General features: G+C 59.1%; 1 protein-coding gene across 2 annotated transcripts in view; it reads right to left on the bottom strand.

Moving 5' to 3' along the window:
• Window positions 1-717: 717 nt before the first annotated feature.
• The window catches only part of ttv (exostosin glycosyltransferase 1 ttv), a 75,310-nt gene continuing 50,582 nt past the window's right edge, over window positions 718-25,445 (bottom strand). For both annotated transcript variants that reach the window (XM_037226035.1, XM_037226036.1), the window contains exons 3-12: window positions 23,189-23,349; window positions 14,393-14,524; window positions 13,665-13,854; window positions 11,674-11,889; window positions 10,692-10,828; window positions 8,984-9,077; window positions 4,826-4,894; window positions 3,740-3,889; window positions 3,163-3,263; window positions 718-2,528 (exon numbers count right to left, since the gene is read on the bottom strand). In XM_037226035.1, coding sequence (XP_037081930.1) covers window positions 2,345-2,528; window positions 3,163-3,263; window positions 3,740-3,889; window positions 4,826-4,894; window positions 8,984-9,077; window positions 10,692-10,828; window positions 11,674-11,889; window positions 13,665-13,854; window positions 14,393-14,524; window positions 23,189-23,349 — 1,434 coding nt within the window. In that variant the 3' untranslated portion in view covers window positions 718-2,344. The remainder of the gene's footprint in view (window positions 2,529-3,162; window positions 3,264-3,739; window positions 3,890-4,825; window positions 4,895-8,983; window positions 9,078-10,691; window positions 10,829-11,673; window positions 11,890-13,664; window positions 13,855-14,392; window positions 14,525-23,188; window positions 23,350-25,445) is intronic.

Below are 25,445 nucleotides of genomic sequence, written 5' to 3'. Positions count from 1 at the left end.
AAAATCAAAATCACTGGCAAAAGCGACCGCGGCATGAGCTGAATCTGCTTGATGCAGGCGACGACAACGTGCGTGACACGCCGCTGCTGCGTTGATCCTCCCTCGCGTCACCATCAAGCGGAACAAGTTTTCAGCTCCTGTCGCGCACCAAAACTGCATTCAGCTGTGGTTGAACTGGCGGGCAGCGTGATGAGAGAACGACCAAGTTTGACGACTTCAGGGATGGGTTGCCGCGCATTGTACCTCACATTGCGCAAATGGGATTGGGGTGTACAGTTGCCCGCTTGGCAAACGGAAAGGGACAGTTGCCCCCTTACCCGTCTGGTGGCGCCACCTGCGGGCGCCTCCGGACGGCTGGCGTACGCAGCGTCTGCGTGACCAATAATAAAAATGTTACCGAGCTTGAAAAAGGTGGGACATCAATGCAAGAGGTCCTTTTAGGTTACGTATGTAGCCAACTGAGTTCTCGGACGCACTTCAGGTGTGGTTTATTTTAACTCCATCACGTTGTAACACGCCACTCACGTGTTACATGTTACATGCGTGTTACAACGTGATGGAACTACGACAAACCACATCTGAAGCGAGTCCGGATACCTCAGTTGACTTCAGCGTCTGCCCTTCGATCCACCCACCCGTGGCGGGGTTGGCTCAGCCGCTTCAGTTTCACGTTCGAGTCGCTTCAGTCGCTTCACAAATACGTCGAAGAGCCTTGACATTAATTAACTCATTTATTAGTCCAGGAATGATTGTCCATCTACATGGTGAGTTTGTAAATGGTGCGCGTTCATCCGTGGCTGATCAGCCACCGACCTCTACGACAGCCTTGACGCTTCTGTGCACATCCGTCCAGCCGACACGCCACGCTCGCGTGCCACGATCGGACGCTTTAATACAAAACAGTCGCGCCGGACTGCCAGTCACGCCTTCGAATAAGCCGACCCTCGCCTCACGGGGCCGCTGTCATCGTGTAAAAAAACACAGGACGCCCGGCCGGCGGCCAACACTAGTCACGACCCTCAGGCTTGCCCTCGGCCCCCGCTCCGCAGCCTGAGGAAGGCGAGCCTGGCCGACACGTGCCCGGCGCAGCACACATACAGGCAGGGAGACGGACAGACAGACAGACGCACACGCGCGCCGGCAACACCCGACACCCTGCACGGACGGTGGGGACAGTGGCGAGCGCCTGCGGCCACGAGACCGCGGCGGGGAACATAGTCCGAGCATAGGCGGCTGAGGAGCGGTGCGGAGGCCTGTCGTCCCAGGTCAACCGACGTTGTACCAAGGTCGGTGGGGACCGGACAGGCCAGGTCAGACACTGGATCGAAAACGGCCCGCGGTGGTCTGCGAACGTAGCTCGGCGAGAAGAGCGGGCGCAATGAAAGCGATACCTGGGCGCCTGGCGGGAAATTAAAAATACTACAGACGTTTCACAACACCAGCAGAACAGCAAAATTTGGTACCTCTGGTGACGCTAGCGAAGTAGATCACGGATAACCACACCGTTCGCATCTGAACAGCTCCACACAAAGGGCATGCTATTGCACAGTCCGCGTGAAAGGTCAGATCGGCACTGTCCAAACCACAAAATCATGCTGAAGAGGCAGAAGGAAGCCACCAGCTGATAGGACCATCGCCGCACCGCAGAGCCGTTCGATCCAAGCTCGCATGGATTGCAACGCATACAAATCGATCAAATTAAACAACGCTGGTAACAAAAACTTTACAAAAATATTGAGCACTCCCCAAAAATGAACCGAAGTTAAAAGGTAATTGATGAAATCGAAGTTCTTCGGGAGCAAACCAAACTACGGTAATGATTAGATTCCTGCCGACAAAACGGAGAGTCCAAACCGTGACACGCGCATGAGCCACGTAGGCAAGGATATGGGACACTTTCATCTATGATGCGGCACACTGATATGACTATAAGCATATGTAGGAGTGGATATGGCACATAGGGCCGCACAATGATATTGCAAGGTCTGCGATCGATACCAGCTTGGAAGTATAAACAGAACTGAAATGCACAACATTAGCATGCGATCTTCTCATTTCAGACCCCACAGATTTCACCGCATTCACCTTTAAAGGCGACATCAAGGGTCACCAGTTTGCATTCCTGCACCAGCAGGTATTGGTAACACGTATAAACAACATATATATCAAAACGCTCTGCGCTGACCAGGCCCGAAGCTCCCGACGTATCGGCTAGGTCAGCGCAGGGGTCTCCTGAGCATTCCTCCCCACGACGGAGCAGGTCGGCCACGGCCGCGGGCGGCGCTGGTCCGGGGCGCCCGGTCCCGGCGGCGGCCTTGCCGAGGCCCGCCACGGCCCGGCGCCGCTACGGCGCCTGCGCGCTCTCCAGCCGACTGTAACGCTTGCGCCAGACGGCGACCGGGTCTCGGAAGAGCACGGGGTCGAGGCGAGCAGCCGAGCGCAGCAGCGGCATGTACCCGAACACGGCGGCGAACGTGTTGAGGCACGAGTGGCGCTGCAGGAAGTGCTCCTGGTCGCTCCACGGGGGTCTGTCGGCGGCACAGCGTCAGGTCATAACCAGGGGTAGCGGGGCATTGGGCACCGGCGACCGGGCTCCATTCACGACGCCCAGAACTGCGTGGAGGACGGGGCGCGGCTCTGGCGCGCCGCAAGAGGGCGCGGCGGTGCGTCACGAGATCATGCCGTCGGAGGAACGCGTGTTGCCACTGGTTGTACCTTTACGAGCAACAGTCCGTCTGAGGCGGAGACTGTAGGCAGGCGGATGCGCTCTGGACCAGTTCGGTGATGCAGGAGCGCGGCACCACGTGCCAGTGAGCCAATCAGACCATCGGAGACCAATCTCGATACAGCGCACACAACGGCCCGGCCCACGCACGCACAAAGCCAGCCGACGCTCCCTGCGTCTACGCCTACTGCAAGCTCGACGTTCAACAAAAAGCACGCGAAAGTGACAGCGAACGTCAACGAATCGCATGGCTGTGGTCGGTACGTGCCCCAACATCTACGTGTGCCATTCCAAACGTTTGTTTCCGACAAAATGTCTGCACGCGAACAGCCAACGCCTGAGAGCGCATGACATGTGCTATCCGGCAGCAGCTGCTCGCACCCATCCTGAGCGCGAGCGACGCGGGGCGCCGCCGGTCTCGCTCTGTCCTAACTCACCTCATCTGACCGCCGGTCGTCTCCTTATACCCCTTCCTCTGCGTCACCTTGATGGGCGGCCGCCTGGTGGTGTGGCTGACTATGAAGTTCATCAGAATATCCTGGAACGGGAGGCCGGCGGTGACTGCGCGAGCCTGAACGCCTCGAGGACCTCCAGTGCGCCGAGAGGGCCTAATCTGACCTGATTCAGCCAGGGGACAGACGCAAATACTGCGCATCGGCATAGCTGTATGCCAGAGCCAACCGCCTTATTGCTCATCACTCACTGCTCGCCGCGTAACGACCTGGACGCATGCAACTGCGCGACGTGCTGACTGCCACCAACTCCACGCTGCTCGAGCAACTCATGCCGTTGGAGGTCCGAATAGAGCGACCGACGGACGTGGTAACGCCGCAGAGAAAACATCCCACATTAACGGGTTTCCCATCATTTTCCAAGTCTGGAAATGACCGCCATTGCTGCGATAAAATCGGCGCACCAAAGCTCACGTCATGGTGAAACGGATAGAGTTATGGACCATCTCGTTCCTCGCCTGGCGCTGAACCGCAGCCCACCGGCCGCCGGCCGTCGACGTACCTCGCAGTTGTGCGCCTGGTTCACCGTCTTGTGCAGCACGTCCGAGGCCCAGTCGTTGTAGAGCCGGTGGTAGTAGCGGTGGTACATCGCCGCCGACGTCAGCACCATCGAGTAGTCGTTGAGCCACTTGGACGTGTAGCCCCACGTGCCCTGGACAGCCGGGGGTTGGCCAGGTTACAGTCACGTTCGGCGGCACATGTCAGGTACAGGGGCGCTGAAGGTCGGGGGGGGGGGGAAGCGGCCTGTCATCTAAACATATGACTAAAGCTCGAGGGACGTAGGTGATGGAACGTGAGGTAAGGCAGGCGGGCAGGGCACCCGATTTCGAGTCAATTCTTTTCGTGCCCCCACCACAGGGTTGCTGTCAAACGTCCACGTCTTCCCTTGTCCTTTGTGCCAGTTCTCATCTATGGGCCTGGCACGCATGGTGCCTTTAACAGCCTGGGAGGTACGGACTGGACCCGCAACTGTTGTCGAACAAAGCCGACACAGCACAATGCCTGTGCTCGCAGATGAGGCGTCCAAAGGTAGATTTCTCGTCAATGTCATTTAGCGAGGCATGCAATTGCTTCGGTCACTTCCGTTCCCACGCTGTCATAGAAATGGAGCCAGCAGAAGCTTACTGAGACGGGTCACAATCAATCTTCCAAACGAATTAATGTCACATAGTTTAATCCCCACTCGATTACAGGCTGCAGCCACTTTCCATCACTGCAGTCTGAATGCTGCGACGGTTACTATGGTCATTAGCACGCCAGCCAAGTGACTGCAGTGAGAGATAAGCACCGTCTTCGATCAGACTTATCATCCGGCAAGTACACGGAACGCGCCGACGTTTCGGCAAACCGAACGCTACACTTCGGGTTAGAACTGAAAAACGCAGCTACACTTGTGGACCTGCACACGACCAAGGGTGGTCCCACCCCATCCCATCCCATTCCATTACCTCTTACGAACAGTAAACTCTTCGAGCCAAATTCCTGTCAAATATACACCTCATATGACCAGTGGTTTTCTTGTTAATCTCTCTCCAAAGACTTCAACACACAGGGTGTTAGTCGGCACACCAGTGAAGCCCTAACTCACCTTGGCGTCATCCCAGTAGTGCGAGCGGGCCGGGAAGCCCACGATCCGCTCGGGGAACGTCCGCCACACCTGGCGAACACAGACCCGGCAGGCGTCACTGGCGTGCTCCGTTCCTGCCGTTCACTTTAGGCGGCAGGCCGCGTCCCTAATCGGGCACAAACCGGGCCAACGTCGCAGGCCGCGTCTCTGGCGCTGCGCACAGACTGAGGCGGAGTCACGGGCCGCCTCTCTGGCGCCGCACGCAGACAGAGGCGGTGTCACAGGTCGCCTCTCTGGCGCCGCGCACAGACAGAGGCGGAGTCACAGGCCACCTCTCTGGCGCCGCGCACAGACAGAGGCGGAGTCACAGTCCGCCTCTCTGGCGCCGCACGCAGACAGAGGCGGAGTCACAGGCCGCCTCTCCGGCGCCGCGCACAGATAGGGGCGGGATCACAGGCCGTGTCTCTGGCGCCGTGCACAGACAGAGGCGGAGTCACAGGCCGCCTCTCTGGCGCCGCACGCAGACAGAGGCGGAGTCACAGGCCGCCTCTCTGGCGCCGCGCACAGATAGGGGCGGGATCACAGGTCGTGTCTCTGGCACCGCACAGAGACAGAGGCGGAGTTACAGGCCGCCTCTCTGGCGCCGCGCACAGATGAGGGCGGGATCACAGGCCGCGTCTCTAGCGATGCACATTAGGCAGCCACCTCAACAGATGTCCACCGGCGGTAGTAAGACCGGACTGTCCGCACAACGGCGGAGGGAGTCGGCCGCCCCTCCGCCATCCGTCGACGTCTTACGCCGGCGCCGTATCGACCGCACGCTCAGTGCTTCGAAGAGTATTTTCCGGAAACGTGAACTTTTTCAATAAGGCCTTCTGTCTTGGTAGGAGGCGAAGCCGCAAGCGATGATCTCGAATATCATCTCGTTGGCCTCGGTCCCGGCGAGATAGCGGCGCCTGAGGCCGCCGCGTTCCCGACGCATCGACGCATCACACGACAACGCCAACGTTCAGTCACAACTTTGACTCAGTTGAAGGGTAAGACAAGTCGATTAAGCGCACCCTGAACTTAACGGACGTCTAAGGCAACATGCCTTACAGCATTCCACTCAAAGTTCGAAGACCACTAGTGATGCCGCCGTTGGCGCCATGACCTATGGCCTGATAGCTGATATGGTCATTTATAAACACTGTCAGACTGCGAGCTTCCTCGAGCACCAATTTCGCCATCGTAATGCATCCATCCTGCGCTTCATCCGCCTGAACAATGCTTATTTAGAATAGTATGATGGCTTTCGTCGATTTGTATGATTCACCTCAACCAAAAGGCGACACACACACACGCACACACTCACATACAAAAGCGGTTCCTTGAACACCACAACCGGTAATCAGAAAACATACTTACCCAGAGCTTTCTGGGCGAAAACAGTATGACGTACTGAAAACGCAGACGAGCAGGACATGCCGGGGAGGGGGGGGGGGGGCGGTGGCCTGTAGGCGGCAGGAGCACGCACACAGGCATCGCGCCACCCTGCTCTGGTGCGAGATTTTGGCACGGCCAGTCTCCCGTCCTGTCGGGCTCCATGCTCGCGCGGAACGCGGTGGCGTGTGGAACATATCGGTCATGCCCTCGGACTCGCCCCACTTCAGTACCTGACGAGGCAGACTGAGAGCGTAATGCCTGCACAACGCGCCGGAGGATATCGGCCAACCACATATGTCTCAGATCCGACACTTGCTCAAATTCAGAGAGGCAGAAGGTTATCCTGGCAGCAAAGCTATTTCGTGCCCTGTCAAAACTTGTTCTGAACGCCATCCACCTTGTCGTCCTAAATGCTTTCGAAATACACAACCGGGTCTGCCCGGGCCAAGGCTGTTGCGCACGTGCCAATAACACGACTAGAGCGTCGCACGTGTCTGCGTCCAGCCAGCCCAATCTCCACGGAATGTGGGCGAGCGCTGGGCCGCTCGCCAGTGCCCGGAAGCAGACAGAGAAATAACTACAGAAATAGAACACAGAATCCATGACACTAAGAGCAGCACCGTAAGTGCCCTGGTCGACCGATCGCTGCGCGCAGTTTGTCGCCTGCTCGGCGCGTCGCGTGTGCAGCTGCCAGCGATTTGGCGCAGGGCGGCCAAATGAGCGCCGACCCCGCCGTTCACTACCGCTCGGTCGTATGTGACACTCGCCGCTCGCGCGCCACATCGCCGAGTTCTGAGCTTATTGGAATACTCCGCCGCATAAAGTATAGCCCTCGTAGCTCAGACGCCAAGGCGCAAACGCCCGCAGCTATGGCTCCCGGCCTCCGCCTGACACTTGACACGTGGCGGACCATCTGGCGGAGCGCCTGGTGCCGGAGCGGCGTCCTGGTCCAGACCACGTGTCCAGACCGTCGCCGCCAGAGCGTCCGTCAGCCGGCGGACCTCGGCGGACCTCTGGCCGGGGCCTGGCCGAGGCCTGGCCGGGCCTCGGCCCCCTGCCGCCCCGCCCGGCCGATCACGAGGACCCACCGCACAGCGCCACGGAGCATGGCGGCCGGCGGCCGGGGCCTGGCCGAGGCCTGGCCGGGCCTCGGCCCCCTGCCGCCCCGCCCGGCCGATCACGAGGACCCACCGCACAGCGCCACGGAGCAGGGCAGCTGCTCCGGAGCCTGGCCGGGCCTCGGCCCCCTGCCGCCCCGTCCGGCCGATCACGAGGACCCACCGCACAGCGCCACGGAGCAGGGCAGCTGCTCCGGGGCCTGGCCGGGCCTCGGCCCCCTGCCGCCCCGCCCGGCGGATCACGAGGACCCACCGCACAGCGCCACGGAGCAGGGCAGCTGCTCCGGGGCCTGGCCGAGGCCTGGCCGGGCCTCGGCCCCCTGCCGCCCCGTCCGGCCGATCACGAGGACCCACCGCACAGCGCCACGGAGCGAGGACCCACCGCACAGCGCCACGGAGCAGGGCGGCCGGCGGCCGTGACAGCTGGCCACAATTTAAGACGCGGTCAGTCATGCGGATCGGGCCAAATTGAAATGCCGCGACGTCGGCGGCGTACGCCTCGGGCGAAATCAGGGGACGAACGTCGCAGCTGACCGACTCATTGGGCCGACGATCTCCGCCCGATGGCCCATCCGCAGCGGGAAACATAACGCGACGTGCGGAAACCCCCGGCAGTCAAATTATGACGAAACGAAAGTAATATTATCGAAGACATGTGCAATATCACGAGCAGCAGAGCCTCTGAAGGGCATACAGGCGGCAGACCTGCACCCCACGTCTCGCAGTCACTTCTGAGCCGCAGCGGGGCACCGCCATGGGAACACGGGCCCCAGACGCGACCTGCACCCCACGCCCCGCAGTCACTTCTGAGCCGCAGCGGGGCACCGCCATGGGAACACGGGCCCCAGACGCGACCTGCACCCCACGCCCCGCAGTCACTTCTGAGCCGCAGCGGAGCACCGCCATGGGAACACGGGCCCCAGACGCGACCTGCACCCCACGCCCCGCAGTCACTTCTGAGCCGCAGCGGAGCACCGCCATGGGAACACGGGCCCCAGACGCGACCTGCACCCCACGCCCCGCAGTCACTTCTGAGCCGCAGCGGAGCACCGCCATGGGAACACGGGCCCCAGACGCGACCTGCACCCCACGTCCCGCAGTCACTTCTGAGCCGCAGCGGGGCACCGCCATGGAACACGGGCCCCAGACGCAGGCCCAGCGATGGCCGCCGAGGACCGCCGTGGCCGATGGACCGATGGCCGCCGACCGATGGCCGCCGTGGCGCTGTGCGGTGGCCGGGCCCTGCAGCCGCGCACAGGTGGTTGGTGGTGGCACAGGCTCCATGCCTTCGCGAGGCCAACTGAGCCGTGCTGCCTGTGGTCAGCGCCCGACTCCGAACCCCGTACCACTGGTCCAATGTTAGACGTTCTCACCTTTTGTCACGAAAACGGCGGCACAAAACGTCCATGGTGCTTAATGACCGTATGGAGTCTTTACAAGGCAGTGACGTAACTCGCAATACAAAACGCACATGATGCTTAAAGTCATACACATTATGCAGTCTTTAACAAAGCAGACTTCTAAGTCACATTTTCACACTGGAACCGTGACTTACTTTACATGACTTTTTCTTCATGCAAGCCACACCCGGACGGCAACTTCACCTGCTACAGTTCGCGCGGCAGTTGCACCGTACCTGATAGAGGAAGTCCAGCTCGTCTGTGATGAGGGTCACGTCCTCGTCCAGCGAGAGCACGGCGTCCGTGTGGATCTGGGGCGCCGGGACGAATCTGGAGCAGCCGGCGCTGGTCGGAACATTCCACGACAGACCGGCCGGTGCGCGACACACTCATCAGTCCAGCATGATGACAATCTGTGCGATGGGTTATTGTGACGTTCCGTGCCAGATCGGCTCATCGATGTTCGGCCCGACCAGAGCTCCCGGGGTGGACCTACAGCCCGAGCAAGCTTGACAGGGTGTAATCAACGGTTATATTGGGCGGCTTTCACCTTGCACAACAACTGCCGTAGCAGTAAATCACGCTCTGATGAAGTAGCGCTGAATCAATGCACCCGGTCCGAGATGCGCCTCCCTCGTTCACGTCTTAACCCCGTGATTTCGTTACGATTAACGGAGATCCGACTCCTCAGGCGTTCGATGACCTCCTCAGGGCTCTCCATTTCTGGCCGAGTTCGATCACACCGGCAACGGTCGGCGGGAGTTGGAGCGGGACTTCAACGGTAGGCGGGAGTTGGAGCGGGACTTCAACGGTCGGCGGGAGTTACGGTCGGCGGGAGTTGGAGCGGGACTTCAACGGCAGGCGGGAGTTACGGTCGGCGGGAGTTGGAGCGGGACTTCAACGGTCAGCGGGAGTTGGAGCGCGTCTTCAACGGTCGGCGGGAGTTGGAGCGGGACTTCGACGGTCAGCGGGAGTTGGAGCGCGTCTTCAACGGTCGGCGGGAGTTGGAGCGGGACTTCAACGGTCGGCGGGAGTTACAGTCGGCGGGAGTTGGAGCGGGGCTTCAACGGCAGGCGGGAGTTACGGTCGGCGGGAGTTGGAGCAGGACTTCAACGGTCGGTGGGAGTTGGAGCGCGACTTCAACGGTCGGCGGGAGTTGGAGCGCGACTTCAACGGTCGGCGGGAGTTGGAGCGGGACTTCAACGACAGGCGGGAGTTACGGTCGGCGGGGGTTGGAGCGGGACTTCAACGGTCGGCGGGAGTTGGAGCGGGACTTCAACGGTCGGCAGGAGTTGGAACGCGACTTCAACGGTCGACGAGAGTTGGAGCGGGACTTCAACGGTCGGCGGGAGTTGGGGTGGGACTTCAACGGTAGGTGGGAGCTGGAGTGGGACTTCAACGGTCGGCGTGAGTTGGAGCGGGACTTCAACGGTCGGCAGGAGTTGGAGTGGGACTTCAAACTGCTCCCGTCACGTCTGAGGTACCTCGCTTACGCACAAACCGAGTCATAAGTACAAACCGAGCTCTTCTTAGGTACGGTTTTATACCAACTGGGGGGGGGGGGGCGTAAATGACCCCAGAAAGCCATGCAGATCGCACACCGTGGCCGGTGTCGCAGCACGTCACCACACTGGCACTCGGGACAGAGAATATCCAAATTTGAGTGTCTTTTTCAAACAGCTTTTTTGTTCGACACCACGAGCGAGACAAGCCAAGCCCTTGACCGGATTCTGGGATACACGAGTCGGGGTCGGCGGGGCCTAGAATACGACTCGAGGTTTCCGAGAGCCGCACAAGAAAAGGCTTGACTCATTGGCCACGTGGCCGCGGCCGTCCACTGGCCGGCGCTATTGCCCGCCTTCCGCGGCACAAAGCCGTGCCGACGGCCGGCCGGATCGGGCGGCGGCCGCCGGCGGCGCCGTGGGCGTCCGACCGCCGACTGACCGGGCGGAGATGGTGCGCCGCTCGGGGGTGATGACGCGCAGCGGCACGGCCAGCCGCGGCAGCCGCTGCGGCGTCGGCGCCTCCGCCTCGGCGATCCAGACCAGCAGCACGCCCGACACGAACGAGCTGGCGCCCACCTGGTGCGGACGGGGCGCAGTCACAGCCGACAGACCGGGCTTCACACATCAGCCTCACGCCTCGCAAATCTATGCAGTCACACAGGGCAGCCTCACTTCAATATATATATATATATATATATATATATATATATATATATATATATATATATATATGTTAGGATATGGTAAGGCCAAAGCGAAAACTTAGGCCTGACAACCAGTCAACGGAGGGAAATGCGAAGTACAACATCCAATAAACGGCCTTGAAACTTCATTTCCCACCACAGCACCGCCGGACCAAGACGGGCAGGCCACGCGATCAGAGCGGGCAGGCGGCCCACGCAATGCCAATGGCCCCGACGACCTGCCGAAACAGGGTGCGTCAGACAAGAAGGCCTGGCGTCTGTACGCTGCCAGCGCACAGACGCCGGTCTGGCCCGGCGCCACCCAGACGTCCAGCCTCCAGTCGACGCCCTGTGGCCGACGCCGCGCGCACGGACGCGCCTGCCGGCTCTGGACAGGAGCCCCGCCCGCTCGCCCCGTACGGGGGTCGCCGTCCGGGTTGCGGGCGTCTCCTGCGGGCGCCGGCTGACAGGAGGCGCGCCCGGGGCTGGAACCGAGGCCGCGGCCGGGGCCAGGGCCGGGGTCGGAGCCGGGACCGGGGCGGGACCGGGACCGGGACCGGGACCGGGACCGGAGCCGGGGCCAGGGCCGGAGCCGGAGCCGGAGCCGGAGCCGGAGCCGGAGCCGGAGCCGGAGCCGGAGCCGGGGCTGGGGCTGGGGCTGGGGCTGGGGCCGGGGCCGGGGCCGGGGCCGGGGCCGGGGCTGGGGCCGGGGCTGGGGCCGGGGCCGGTCCACCGCACCTGCTTGATCAGCCGGTAGAGCGGCGCAGGCGAGCCGTGCTGACAGAGGATGACGGCGGTAAAGTTGTCGCGCGGCACCAGGTCCGCCGGCGCTCGGTACAGCGGTACGTCGCGCAGGGAGCCGGACGGCGTCGGCAGGTGGAACAGCGAGCCGGGCGAGTTCATCCACACCGTGCCGGGGGAGGCCAGGTGGGTGTGCACTCGAGACTCGATTATCTGGAGAGCGTCAGACACGAGTGAGTCAAATGCAAACAGAGACAGCTCAATAGGAGCAATTGGGGGCGGTGGTGAATCACCTGTAACAACAACTCAAGTGTCAGTGGAAACATACCGGTTCAATCATGAGCCTAAGCAGTTTTATCAGCAGGAAACTTCATGTTCCGAGGACTAGCCATGCCTGCTGTTTTTGCCATTCTCAGGCAGCACGCTTCATACGTCGAGCGGAACCCACTTGTTTGATGTAGCGGAAGAATCGCGTTATTAGTTGCCACACAATCCAACAAAATACCACGCATCGCAGCCCTGCATATTTCAGATCGGCGATGAAAACTGTTTTCAACTTTGGGTTAGGAAAGTTAGGCAAAAATGACGACAGCCATTTATATGCTAATTCGCACGTTTCCAAACTTGCCAGAGTCGGTAACCATGCAAATGTCCACATTCGTGGATTCCATACAAGTATTTGCCTCCAGGAACTGTGTTACACACAGCTCGGGCCGGGCCGTGGACGGGCATGTGGGCGGGCCTCTATTCTACTACGAGACACTCGCTTGGCTGGTTTAGAAACCAACGAAGCGGTCCTAAATGCCGCGGCGGAAGACCTCACAGAAAATCATTAGCGGCGCCGCCACGCAGTCTTTGAGTCCTTTCTGGGGACACCGCCACCGTTTATTCTCGCCCGAGAACAATGCCGCCGCCCCACCACGATGCCGCGGCCGGGCGGCTGTCTGGGGAGCGTTAGTACTGAAACTGTCAGACGACAGGACGTGGGCGCCGTGAACGTCCAAGTCAGCCCGCCATGGCTGGGCCGTCTGGCCCGCGCGCGTCCGTGGACGTCCAAGTCAGCTCGTCGCGGTTGGGCCGTCTGGCCCGCGCGCGTCCGTGGACGTCCAAGTCAGCCCGTCACGACGGAGCCGTCTGGCCCGCGCGCGTCCGTGGACGTCCAAGTCAGCCCGCCACGGCTGAGCCGTCTGGCCCGCGCGCGTCCGTGGACGTCCAAGTCAGCCCGCCACGGCTGAGCCGCCTGGCCCGCGCGCGTCCGTGGACGTCCAAGTCAGCCCGCCACGGTTGAGCCGTCTGGCCCGCGCGCGTCGTTGCGTGCTACATTCAGCTGGGACGTGTCCGGCACGACACGTGTATGAACGTTGCGGGATGTACGGACCATACGGACCTTCGGACCATATCGTTCGCTCGCTCACTCCAGTGGCCAGACACGTTCGCTCGCTCACTCCCGTGGCAAGACACGCTCGATCGCCCATCACGACGGCAAGACACACTTACAGTCAGTGATGAAAAACAAGCTCACAACAAAACGGCGATAAATCACCAGGCAGGAAGCGAATCTAAGCATCAATAATAAATCCATCGAATGTTCATTGGCAAGTTGCACGATACGCTGCGGATCATACCGCTTGACGTTGCGTCCGTTCATTGCGTTCATTTGTAGCAGGGATGCGACGCGTACCACACTAAAACGCCTCGCGGGCAATAACAGTGATGTCTCAGTTGTGGCATTGCTCGGCGCCCGCAGCTGCGGAGCGTCGAGTGAGCTTAGTCATATCGCAATTTCGCGGCAGAGTTACTTGATTGTGTGGGGAAATACAGTGTGATTTGCATATGTCTATGCTCAGCACCCCGCTGCCTGCACCACGCAACGATCTACAGTTTATCGCGGTGAGCTCACTGGCGCCAACTCCGCGTGGTGGTTTAAAACCCACGCCAGTTAAAAAGTCCACAAAGAACAAAGTCAGCAGGTTAAAAGCGCTATTTACCCGCAGGGTAGTCAGGACGATACGCTCCACCGAGCTGAAATAGGCGTTCCAGAGGTGCTGCGTGTTCTGGCGCAGCTGGAGGAGGCGGTCGGCGTCGAGCGAGCGGACCGTCTCGGTGGTCTGCAGCAGCAGCCGCTCGTCCCCCCAGACGGCCGCTCGGCGCCAGTCGATGACGTCATCGAACGGCAGCCTGCCGGCCGGCCGGCGGACGGTCAGTGGGCGCCGAGGTGAGCGGCGCACGGACGGGCGGACGGGCGGGCGACAGTGGTACATGGCGGGCAGACGCCATGACGTACGCAGGGCCAGACCGCGGCCATCGCCAGCAGTCAACGCCGTAAACAGCTCATCTACACACATGTGTAACAGGCACGTCTCGCCAGATTGGGATCAAGTACGTGCCATGATCCTTGCACAGAGCAGCATCCTGCACAACAAAGACCGGCATTAAAAAAGGACACTCTGCGGGTAGCAAGACATACCACGCATGTCGAATCAGTGCCAACCTCACCGCATGCCGTTACATGTCCGTCTCGTATAGGCGCAAGCACCACTCACCACTCTCGTTTACGACACGCTTATGGATGACGTCACTTGCCCACGCACCCATACATAACGGAGCCACACCGCGTCGCCGGGCAGAAGCGCGCGTGGGCGGCTGCTCGCGTTGGCGGGCGCACGTGGCAGCGGCACCTGGCCAGCAGCGAGGACGCGTGGCGCGGGTAACTGACCTCCAGCCGTTGGCGAGCAGCACCGGAACACAGCCGGCCTGCAGCACCTCCAGGAAGCGGAAGGAGCCAACGCGCCGACCGCGCGGTACCAGGCAGAAGGTGGAGTTCTGCAGCAGCGTGTCGTAGTCATACCTGCGACGGCACGGGACGGCACGGCGTCAAGGGCGGCGCCCGCTGCAGCGTGGCGCGGCGTAGTGGCACGCGCAGCAGCGTCGGGCAGCGAGCCGTGTTCACACTCGCATCCGCACAGGGCCGTGTGTCGTAGGCGCGGCTGCAAAAGCATGCGGTGGCGTCCCGCCCTCTCCCCGAGCTCGATGACCGGTGGCGCTGCGGCCGCTGGGCGTCACTATGGCAACCCTAGTCGTGGATACTACAAACGCGGTTATGCAACTTACGCCGCGTGCACCCTGCATAAGTGTGGCGTGGACGTACATGAAGCTACAGGGTCAGCCGGACTAGGCTGTGTTCGGCAACAACAAGTAGTGTTGACGGCCATGAATGGGAATAGCAGGCCAGATATTGCAAAGAAGCTTATTAAGTTAGCACCCATAAAGACGCTCCAATCTTGTTCATTTCCAGCCATTTCGGTATCTTGTTATTGGAGGCCAGTAGAACAGGGCCCGCCATTACTGAGATTCGCAGCCTGTGCTGCGGGCGGAGCTGATTCCGCATTAGCTCCAGTTTGTAGTCGACCCTTCGCCACCCAATAAGTAACACACGCAAATGGGCAGACCAAATCAGCAGTGATGCAGACTGTCGAGACAAGTGGTGCGCCACTCACCTCTGCCTTTTCCAGAAGCGACATCTCTAGTGACCTCGTGTGCCTCTCCGCGCTCACCCCACCCCTTCCACGTAGGTCACCCCGCCCGGCCCATTAGGTGAAAAATGGAGTTTTTGCAGAGTTTTCACGTCACGGAGCACAAGGCAATCCGCGAAAACCACGGTGCGCGACATCTCTGTGCGTCATGTTAGTCGCAATACGTCGTCTAACCCACCACCACCGCAAACTACGTAGGATCACATGACCGGCTGGCCAGCATAGCCGGTGCAATGATTCAGTATCCATCACAACATTAAGCGATAAAATTATAATAATCAGCGCAGAGACTTGTTCTGATGCCATGGTCAGGCTTGTGGTCCCATATTTCAGCGCTTAACCATAAACCCACAATTTATTGCGCTTTTCGGCAGAACCAACTGGCGCAGATAGTGGCTTACCCGCCGCAGACCATGATTTAGGACGGTCAGCGCGCCGGTGGCATTTCACGCCAGCCCTCGCTTTCGACTCGGCAACCTTTATCTACCTCGAGCGCTTCGGTTCACAGCGATTGGGTTTGGCATTCTGGAGCACCCCATGGAACTGGACTCTGCTCCGCTGACCCTAGGAAAAGGGCGGACGGCGGCGTCCAATCACGGACTGATCTGAAGCTGAACCACCGGTGCCACCAGGAAGCCGTCTCCGTCTCTAACGGCGACGTCCAATCACGGACTGATCTGAAGCTGAACCACCGGTGCCACCAGGAAGCCGTCTCCGTCTCTAACGGCGACGTCCAATCACGGACTGATCTGAAGCTGAACCACCGGTGCGACCAGAAAGCCGTCTCCGTCTCTAACGGCGACGTCCAATCACGGACTGATCTGAAGCTGAACCACCGGTGCCACCAGGAAGCCGTCTCCGTCTCTAACGGCGACGTCCAATCACGGACTGATCTGAAGCTGAACCACCGGTGCCACCAGGAAGCCGTCTCCGTCTCCAATGGCTCGCTGCAATGGCAGCTGCGTTATTAAATATCGCCAACGTGTTGTACGGGCCTCGCGTGGCAATTACAAAGTTCGTTCAGGCAGGTTCTGGTGCGCTTCGAAGAGCGGTCGGAAGCGGTATGCCCTGGTGCGCATGATTTCCTGATGCGGCCAAGGAGATGCTGCATGGAAGCGGCACACCCGGCTGGCCAACAAGACTCCACAGAGCACACCCGGCTGGCCAACAAGGCTCCACAGAGCACACCCGGCTGGCCGACAAGACTCCACAGAGCACACCCGGCTGGCCGACAAGACTCCACAGAGCACACCCGGCTGGCCGACAAGACTCCACAGAGCACACCCGGCTGGCCGACAAGACTCCACAAAACACGCGTTTGGCGGCCGGCATTATTTTGGTAAGAATAATGTGAGTCATGAGTGGTGAGCCGAATGCAGCTTACTGATCGGATGTGTCGTGGTTCCAAGATTGACCACAGATAAATGAAGTCACTAGGCTACATTTCGATGATTGTAAGACTGACGCCTATTGCGTACATTTTACGCTCTAAAGCACCTGGTGGCATGATGCTCTCTTGCCCGATCTTTCCACCCGAGTATGATTTATGCTTCAAATGTTTCATAACCATTCCCAATTCCAATGATTTCACGGGAGCCATAACGACAGTTTTCACTTACGATAAAAAACCGGCAAAATGCATTCCTTTAAAGGAATGTTTCACAATTGAAAATGTTGAAGCAGGCATCAGATATGATTAAATAAGCGCACTTGCATTGGTATACTTTTAGTATAAATGACCACTCTGGGCAAAAAGTATCTCTTTTAAGTAAAGATGCTTCTCAATATGTCACTGTTTTATTGCGCTATAGGACATTTTTATGACAGCACTCGCTTGCAGTTCCTTAATCCACCGAGAGATGACCACGGCTGTGTTGGATGTGCTGAACCAAAGATACTTAGGCGCTTGCGTTTCGGCCCTTTCTCGTAGTGTTCTTGCATATCAATCCGTAGGTTTATGGTGCTTACTTAAATTCGCACACTCGGTCATGGCGCTATTCTGAAGTCGTTCGATTACTTCTCTGATTTCCGTAATAACTGGGGAAAAGGCATAGCTACTTACATTTATCAGCAAAAAAAAACCCAGTTCGTGTTAGAATCTTGCACAGCCTCTCAACAGTGGTTGAGAGCCTATTGGCGGTCGTTATATCTGGAAATCGTACTCACGAACGCCAATTATATATTTTCTTGGCGTTAAACGTCGCATGGCCAGTGGAAAGCCAAAATTTTAATGACGTTCTAACGTCATGGACGCCTGGATTACCTGGAAAAAGCATGCTTGAAATAGTCTGCACATCTCCGCGGGTGTGTAACTCAGAAAAGGAGAGGTATTTTAGGTCTCAGGGAGGGCAGGGCTGCACCGGATGATCTTCAAGAGAGCTATCTCAGTTCAAAATCCCACACAAACGTGCAGCTCACTTTCAGGCTAACCGAATATCTCCGTCGTTGTCCTTCACAGTTACGGATACAGACCTGATAAAATCCAAACCACGATAGCGTTCTTCCCGGAATGTTTGCAATAGAGAAACTGCTCATTCCAGTGAGCCGTGATGTATGCTGTGGAGTGGGTGCACGAAGTCGCACGCGAGTGGAAAAAACGACAAACGGCCGCGGATTTGGCGCGGCCAAACGACCCTCTGCCAAGCTTGGTCCGGCAGGAAACCAAGCGAATCCGACAGCCACACTGTAAGCCGGGGCGGTGCCTGCAGCTTCCGGAGACAACACAGGTGGCAGCGACCTATCCACACGGTACCGCCTGCGGGCACTACGAACAACGTGAGGCCACAGCACCAAGACTGCAGCTCGTCGGCACGACGCCCCCCCCCCTCCCCAGCGAGTCGACAGACCACCGTCTCCGGCGTCCACCCCCCTTCACCTCCGACGCTGTTCGGGACCGGGCCGCCCCCCGCGCGGCCGGACATTCCACGAGGCAACGGACGGGCGTCCGTGTTTGTCAGCGACAGCGGCGTGCTTCCGGCGGAAAATGCGGCCGCGGCTGAGGTCCACGACCCATGACAAAGCGAACGCCGCATTAGCAGCCGTTCCGTGTAATCTCGCCGACAGTTGTGCGATGCATTTATTGTGCACCCGGTCGTCTATCCCGCTCAAGTTCGGCGCCAGCTCGGCTCTCACCCCGGCGGGCCGAATAGCCCCGACGTGTGGCTCGCTAGGCGCCAGCTCGGCTCTCACCACGGCGGGCCGAACAGCCCTGACGTGTGGCTCGCTAGGCGCCAGCTCGGCTCTCACCCCGGCGGGCCGAACATCCCCGGCTCTCACCCCGGCAGGCCGAACATCCCTGATGTGTGGTTTGCTCGGCACCAGCTCGGCTCTCACCCCGGCGGGCCGAACATCCCTGGTGTGTGGTTTGCTCGGCGCCAGCTCGGCTCTCACCCCGGCTGGCCGAATAGCCCCGACGTGTGGCTCGCTAGGCGCCAGCTCGGCTCTCACCACGGCGGGCCGAACAGCCCTGACGTGTGGCTCGCTAGGCGCCAGCTCGGCTCTCACCACGGCGAGCCGAACATCCTCGGCTCTCACCCCGGCAGGCCGAACATCCCTAATGTGTGGTTTGCTCGGCACCAGCTCCGCTCTCACCCCGGCGGGCGGAACATCCCTGCCGTGAGGTTTGCTCGGTGCCAGCTCGGCTCTCACCCCGGCGGGCCGAACATCCCTGACGTGTGGTTTGCTCGGCGCCAGCTCGGCTCTCACCCCGGCGGGCCGAACATCCCTGGTGTGTGGTTTGCTCGGCGCCAGCTCGGCTCTCACCCCCGCGGGCCGAACAGCCCTGACGTGTGGCTCGCTAGGCGCCAGCTCGGCTCTCACCCCGGCGAGCCGAACATCCTCGGCTCTCACCCCGGCGGGCCGAACATCCCTGGTGTGTGGTTTGCTCGGCGCCAGCTCGGCTCTCACCCCGGCGGGCGGAACATCCCTGCCGTGAGGTTTGCTCGGTGCCAGCTCGGCTCTCACCCCGGCGGGCCGAACATCCCTGATGTGTGGTTTGCTCGGCGCCAGCTCGGCTCTCACCCCGGCGGGCCGAACATCCCTGACGTGTGGTTTGCTCGGCGCCAGCTCGGCTCTCACCCCGGCGGGCCGAACATCCCTGGTGTGTGGTTTGCTCGGCACCAGCTCGGCTCTCACCCCGGCGGGCTGAACAGCCCTGACGTGTGGCTCACCAGGGCCGTTGCGACTACCGAAACAAAAGGTGAGGTCGCGAAACTGACCGAACCAGACCCTAATGAAGGAGTCAGTGTGAGGTCCGCTTGAAAGTAAAGGAGGCAACCTCCCCACACCTTCGCAAGCATCTCTGGGTACCCCATATATGGTTTTGAGCATAAACCATTTCTCAGTCGACCACGGACCAACCATCCATCACCATTCCCAGAGCATTTAAAGAAAAATGAGCAGGGGAATATCCGACCGCACCTTCCTCTGCAGCGGCGCGGTCGCACGGATGACGTGCACTCCGGGGCGGTCCGCTACATGCGGTGACGTCACACCGAGGGCAGGGCTGACGTGTCCTACAGCCAGTCCGGTGCCGGCGACATGGGCTGGCTGGCTCGGGGCCATCCTCCGGCGGCGGACGGGGCACGGCCAGGCCGCGGCCAGGCGTGACGGAGCTGACGTGGGAGGGGGAGGTGGGGACGTGGGAAGGTGGAGCTGGCTGGGCTGGCACATGCCGTCACGTAACAGAGGAGTCGAACCAGCGGAGGGCCGGGTCACAGTGGCATCGGTCTGACAGGTCACTGCGCAACCAGCGAACCACCGGACCAGAGTCTGTCCTGCAGACTGACGGTAAAAGTCTGACCAGGCGATAGGCAAGTTTGGGTCCGGCCGACAGACTGACTCGTCAGTCCGACCAGCGACTGACACACTGGTCCGGGCGGCAGACCCACAGATGGAGTCTAGCCCGCGAAATGTGGGTTGTTGGACTAGCGGCCTGACGTGCCCAAGCCTGATCAACGGCTGACGAATGACAGCTCGACCAGCGGGCTGGCAGGTTTGAGTACGGCCAGCGGGCAGACCGGCTGAACTCCCACCAGCGGACTGGCAGGTTTCAGTCTGGCCAGCGGGCCAGACTCCCACCAGCGGGCGGACAGGTTTCAGTCTGGCCATCGGGCTGGACTCCCACCAGCGGACTGGCAGGGTTCAGTCTGGCCAGCGGGCTGGACTCCCACCAGTCGGCGGACAGGTTTGAATCTGATGGGTGGACAGACCGGCTGGACTCCCGCCAGCGGCCTGGCAGGTTTCAGTCTGGCCAGCGGGCTGGACTCCCACCAGCGGACTCCCCGGCCAAGCCTGGCCAGCGGGCCGGACTCCCACCAGCGGACTCCCCGGCCAGGCCTGGCTAGCGGGCTGGACTCCCACCAGCGGACTCCCCGGCCAAGCCTGGCCAGCGGGCTGGACTCCCACCAGCGGACTCCCCGGCCAAGCCTGGCCAGCGGGCTGGACTCCCACCAGCGGACTCCCCGGCCAAGCCTGGCCAGCGGGCCGGGCTCCCACCAGCGGACTCCCCGGCCAGGCCTGGCCAGCGGGCTGGACTCCCACCAGCGGACTCCCCGGCCAAGCCTGGCCACGCCGGATGACATTCACAAACCAAACGAGATAACCGCATAAAAAACTACAGGCAGCGTCAAAGGACTAAAAAGGCATAAAGAAAACAGCAAGCAAGAAAAAAGATAACAAGCGTCGTAGGAGGTCATCGTGTCACACACCAGCACTAGCCAGCACAATCTCGATACACAACGCTTTTGTAGCGTGTTGTTTTTCCACTGTTCGAAGTTCAAAGTTGCACTTCGCTTGTTCTTCGTTCAGGAATCTCATCCTTTTTAGGAGAAATGTTTCACGAAAACAAAGCTGCATTTTGATACCATTTCGTCTGACAAATATTGCATCTTTAAGCATCTTTCACGTGACTATTCCAAAGGAATTTCATAACGCATTATCTTCGGATTGCCCCCTAACCAAAAGAAAAGAGGCGCGAAGCTTAAGGATGAAGGCCAACAAGTGTTCATATGAAGTGCTTTCTTAAATAACCGCTGAGTGCAGGCCTCCAGGCCCCTCCCATCAACCCCGATGATAATTTAGATTATGCTACGCCTCAAAACACAATGTTCAGATAACATTTTTCCCTATTTTCAGCTTAAACTATCGTGAAACTGATATCTGTCAGCAACTGTGCAGATGGCGGTAGCACAGCATGATCGCATCTGATCATCCCTTATTGGAACCACACTGCTACGTTTGCTTCTTTGTGGCATTCTACCCAGCCCCTGCTTTCACACAGATAGCTGCCTGTGGCGTTGTGCTATTTGCAGACTATCTCAAGTCTAGTGGAAATGGCAACATATTTTCAACTTGTTTTCGTGTTCCTTGCAATATTGTATCTTCGGTGCATGCATTTTGATTGCACACAAGTAGTTGAATACAATGCGCTGCGTTAGATACGTCCGCAAAACACAAGGTCTGCGGCTGGAAAACAATTGTGGCATGTGGGGCGCGCTGAAGCTTTTGTGGGGCGATGGGACTAAGTTTGGCCGGCCCGGCGCCGGACTGATCGGCTCCTGGGCTTCTGGGAAATGTCGCGTCTCCAGTCGCGACAGCCAGAGGCGCTGTGACTGGCGCCGCGCGCCACACAGACAGCCAATCAGCGGCGGGCGCCGTCGGGCGACGCGCTGAAAAGCGTCGCGTTTCACTGCATAGGCGCCGCCGCGCCGGGGGCGGCGAGCCTGCAATCGTGCGGAGCATACGGCCAAGGGGCATCGGGCACGGGGAGGCGGCCGGTCCGCACCCCAGCGGACGGGGAGGGAGGCTTCAGGGCGGGCGGAGGGAGACCTCAAAGCGAGAGCGGGCGGAGGGAGACCTCAGAGCGAGAACAGGCGGAGGGAGGCCTCAGAGGGGCGGGAGAAGTTCCCAGAACGAGAGGCCCCGAGGCGAGCGAGAGGGTGGCCCCAGAGGGGGTCGAAGGAGGCCTCAGAAGGGGAGGTCCCACAACGGGCGGAGGAAAGCCCCAGAGCCGGCGGAGGGAGGACTCGGAGCGGGTGAGGGAGGGGGAGGGGAGGCCCCCAGGCGGGCAGGTGGTCCCAGGCCGGGCAGAGGGAGGTCTCGGAGCGGGTGGGGGGAGGAGAGACCCCAAGGCGGGCAGGTGGTCCCAGACCGGGCAGAGGGAGGTCTCGGAGCGGGTGGGGGAGGGGAGGCCCCCAGGCGGGCAGGTGGTCCCAGACCGGGCAGAGGGAGGTCTCGGAGCGGGTGGGGGGAGGGGAGGCCCCAGGCGGGCAGGTGGTCCCAGACCGGGCAGAGGGAGGTCTCGGAGCGGGTGGAGGAAAGCCTCAGAGCCGACGGAGGGAGGACTCGGAGCGGGTGGGGGGAGGGAGGCCCCCAGGCGGGCAGGTGGTCCCAGACCGGGCAGAGGGAGGTCTCGGAGCAGGTGGAGGAAAGCCCCATCTCGGGATTGACGAGTGCACTGAACTCTGCATACAGATATGGTCGGCACGGATGCAGTGTGATACGTGCGCTTTGGAGGCGGGTTGAACTAGTGGACGACGAGCGCATTCGGACAAAATCAGGACAGCCGACTAGTCGAACGCGACACATGTGCGAGCAAAACAGCCGTGTAAAATCCGTTCGAAGCGTTGTTTGTGCGAATAAACACGGTTAAGTCTGGGTACATTAAACGTTTATCGGGTAACGACACTCCAAAACTGGGCCGAGCTCAGCGTCTGAACCCCACCCTACGTGAGCTGCATCTAAAACAGTCAACGGCCTGTGAAACAAAGCCTGAACGATGGCCATGCCATAAATATAGCCTGATGTGCGGGCCCTACACGCAGCGCTACCGTACCGAGTCCACCCAGCCCTTATACGTCACGGCTCTCATCGATCACCTTGCATTGTTCCCACCAACGTACAATTCAGTGGCCTCATGCTAACAGCAGACAACTGGCTGACCAGCTTGACCAGCGCTCGGGACACGCTGTGACCCCCACCTGTCGAACTCGGCGTTATCCTCGTCGCATCGCTCGTCCTGCATCTCCCTCCAGCTCTTGCCGTGCTTGCAGGTGGTGGCCATCACCACGTCCTGGCCGTTGTGCAGGTGGTAGAGCGAGTTGCGCGTCTGAGACCCGATGCCGTACACGTAGCGTTTGCCCTGGCGGCAGACGGGGTCGCAAGGTCAGGACGAGCGAGCCGCGACAGGCCCACCCATCCCCGCTCGACGCAGACCAAACCAGGGCTCAGCAGCGGACTGCAATGGGGGGGGGGGGGGGGGCAGGGCAGAGACCGGCTTGTGTTTTCACGAGGGCAAAGCACCCACGCGTTCAATGCAGGGAAACAACGCTGAACGAACGCAGCCAACGTGCATGAATGAAACCAATCACGCCCCAACAACCTGTCTTTATTACCAGGCAGTTCGATTCCTACGGCAACCAGGACACAAACGCGAACGTCGGACCGCGCACGAACCGCACGAGGCGGCGCCAGGCGCCACAGTGCCGGATCGCGTGCCGAGGGGGAGGGGGAGGGGGCAGCCGCACATCATGGCCGCGCGCACCCCTGCACACCGCGGCCGCGGAGCCGAGCCCCGCGGCGATCCCCGGCAGATCCCCGGCTGTGGCTTTAGCTCCAGAGAGCCGCCGGATAAGCGGGCACATCTAGCAATGACATGTATTGGTGCACGATGCGAACAACACGGTGACCACGTTGTTGTCTGAGGGTTCTAATCAACGCTTTTTGGCTAGTCTCTGGGATGACTGCGTGATAACCCAGTGTCCTAGCATTGACGACTTTGGTTGTAAAGCCACACCCTGTGAGAAATAATTTCTCACTCCATTTCCCCATATTTAATATCAATTTTTCACTCCAATCTGATATTGCCTAACCGCACACAACACACCCATATTTCCCTTTCCGAGGTCTTAAGACGTCATCCAAAACCGAGCTCACTTGAAACCGTCAAGCATAAATCAGGCTCCACGAAACTTGGACACCTATAGCAATATCTCCCTCACCTACATCTGAATCATGTCTGTGTATGCACAGGGCCAGGGCACCACATACCTTCAAGCTCGGGAGTCCTAGCGACTCCAGCCGCTCGCATGCATCAAATTTGGTTTGTTTGCAAAATGCATCACAATTTACAGATACGTGCCAAATGCAACGTTTCTACGCACCCCCATTTTTTTTGTCGCACCACGCAAGCACCCTACCACCAAAGCAAAGCCTGGTACAAATATCAGCAAAGCCTAGTAGAAAATTTTACTCCACATATTTCTTTTACCCGAAGAAACTTGGACACTAAATCGCACCACTATCGAAATGTAGGGGGGGGGGGGGGAACTCAAGAAATATCTTCTACATGACATCTAAAGCTAAATATCACCGTTTGAACACTTATTTTCACCGAGTTTTAGTCAAATCAGCTGATTACAAAATTTTACAAAACAACTATCAGCCTCTATCTGTATTCAATTACTTGTTTTTCTTGGTATCATACGAGTGTGATACAACTTCATTTCTCCTTCCTCTCCGATTGTCTTTAAAGATACAATCTATGGCTTAAAATATCAACAAATTTCTTTTAAAAATTCGAAGTGCAAAATTACACATATTTCATACATAAATTGGATTATTTTGCCAAGCACCCAAACATATTTGATACGCACCCAAGAGTTAACAGTTCACGGGCAATAAAGGAGACAATTCGAAGCACGGAACTTATTTCTACCAACATTTTTGCCCACTTAAACCAACAGTTTGTCGTTTCTTCGGTTTATGATGGTGCTCGATAATGATAAATCTAAGCCATTCCAGTTTCACTACTTCACCATTTTACATTATCCTGCCTGCCGTATATGGCTTTGGGACAGACCTGACCCAGCTAATACAGAAGTGTTGGATGGCGTAATTCTGCTCTTTGAAATTGTTTTATCATGTAGACCTCCTCTTTCTTATTTCGCAATTTCATCTCGTTAGTCTGTGGGTAAGATTGATACTTATATTTTGGGGTGGGCTGGATGACCCTGTCTGTCAGCACACCACATCAAAGATGCTGACTTTTGTGCGTGTGTGTGTGTGGGTGGCGGGGGGGGGGAGGGGAGTAGAAAGGAGCCTGCCCTTAAAAACCCGGCAAGTTTCTCCTGTGGCGAAGTAGCTGCTTACGTTACCTGCTTTCAACATTTGATTTGTAACCACATTTAGTCATTTTCTGTTTTAATCCATCGTGTTATTTTTATAACAGAAATTATA

This window comes from Pollicipes pollicipes, unplaced genomic scaffold (assembly GCF_011947565.3).
Source record: "Pollicipes pollicipes isolate AB1234 unplaced genomic scaffold, Ppol_2.1 Scaffold_5724;HRSCAF=6776_pilon_pilon_pilon, whole genome shotgun sequence".
Classification (NCBI taxonomy): Eukaryota; Metazoa; Arthropoda; class Thecostraca; order Pollicipedomorpha; family Pollicipedidae; genus Pollicipes; species Pollicipes pollicipes.
The sequence above is the reverse complement of the archived record's forward strand: the minus strand, read 5'-3'. Positions and strand labels throughout refer to the sequence as shown.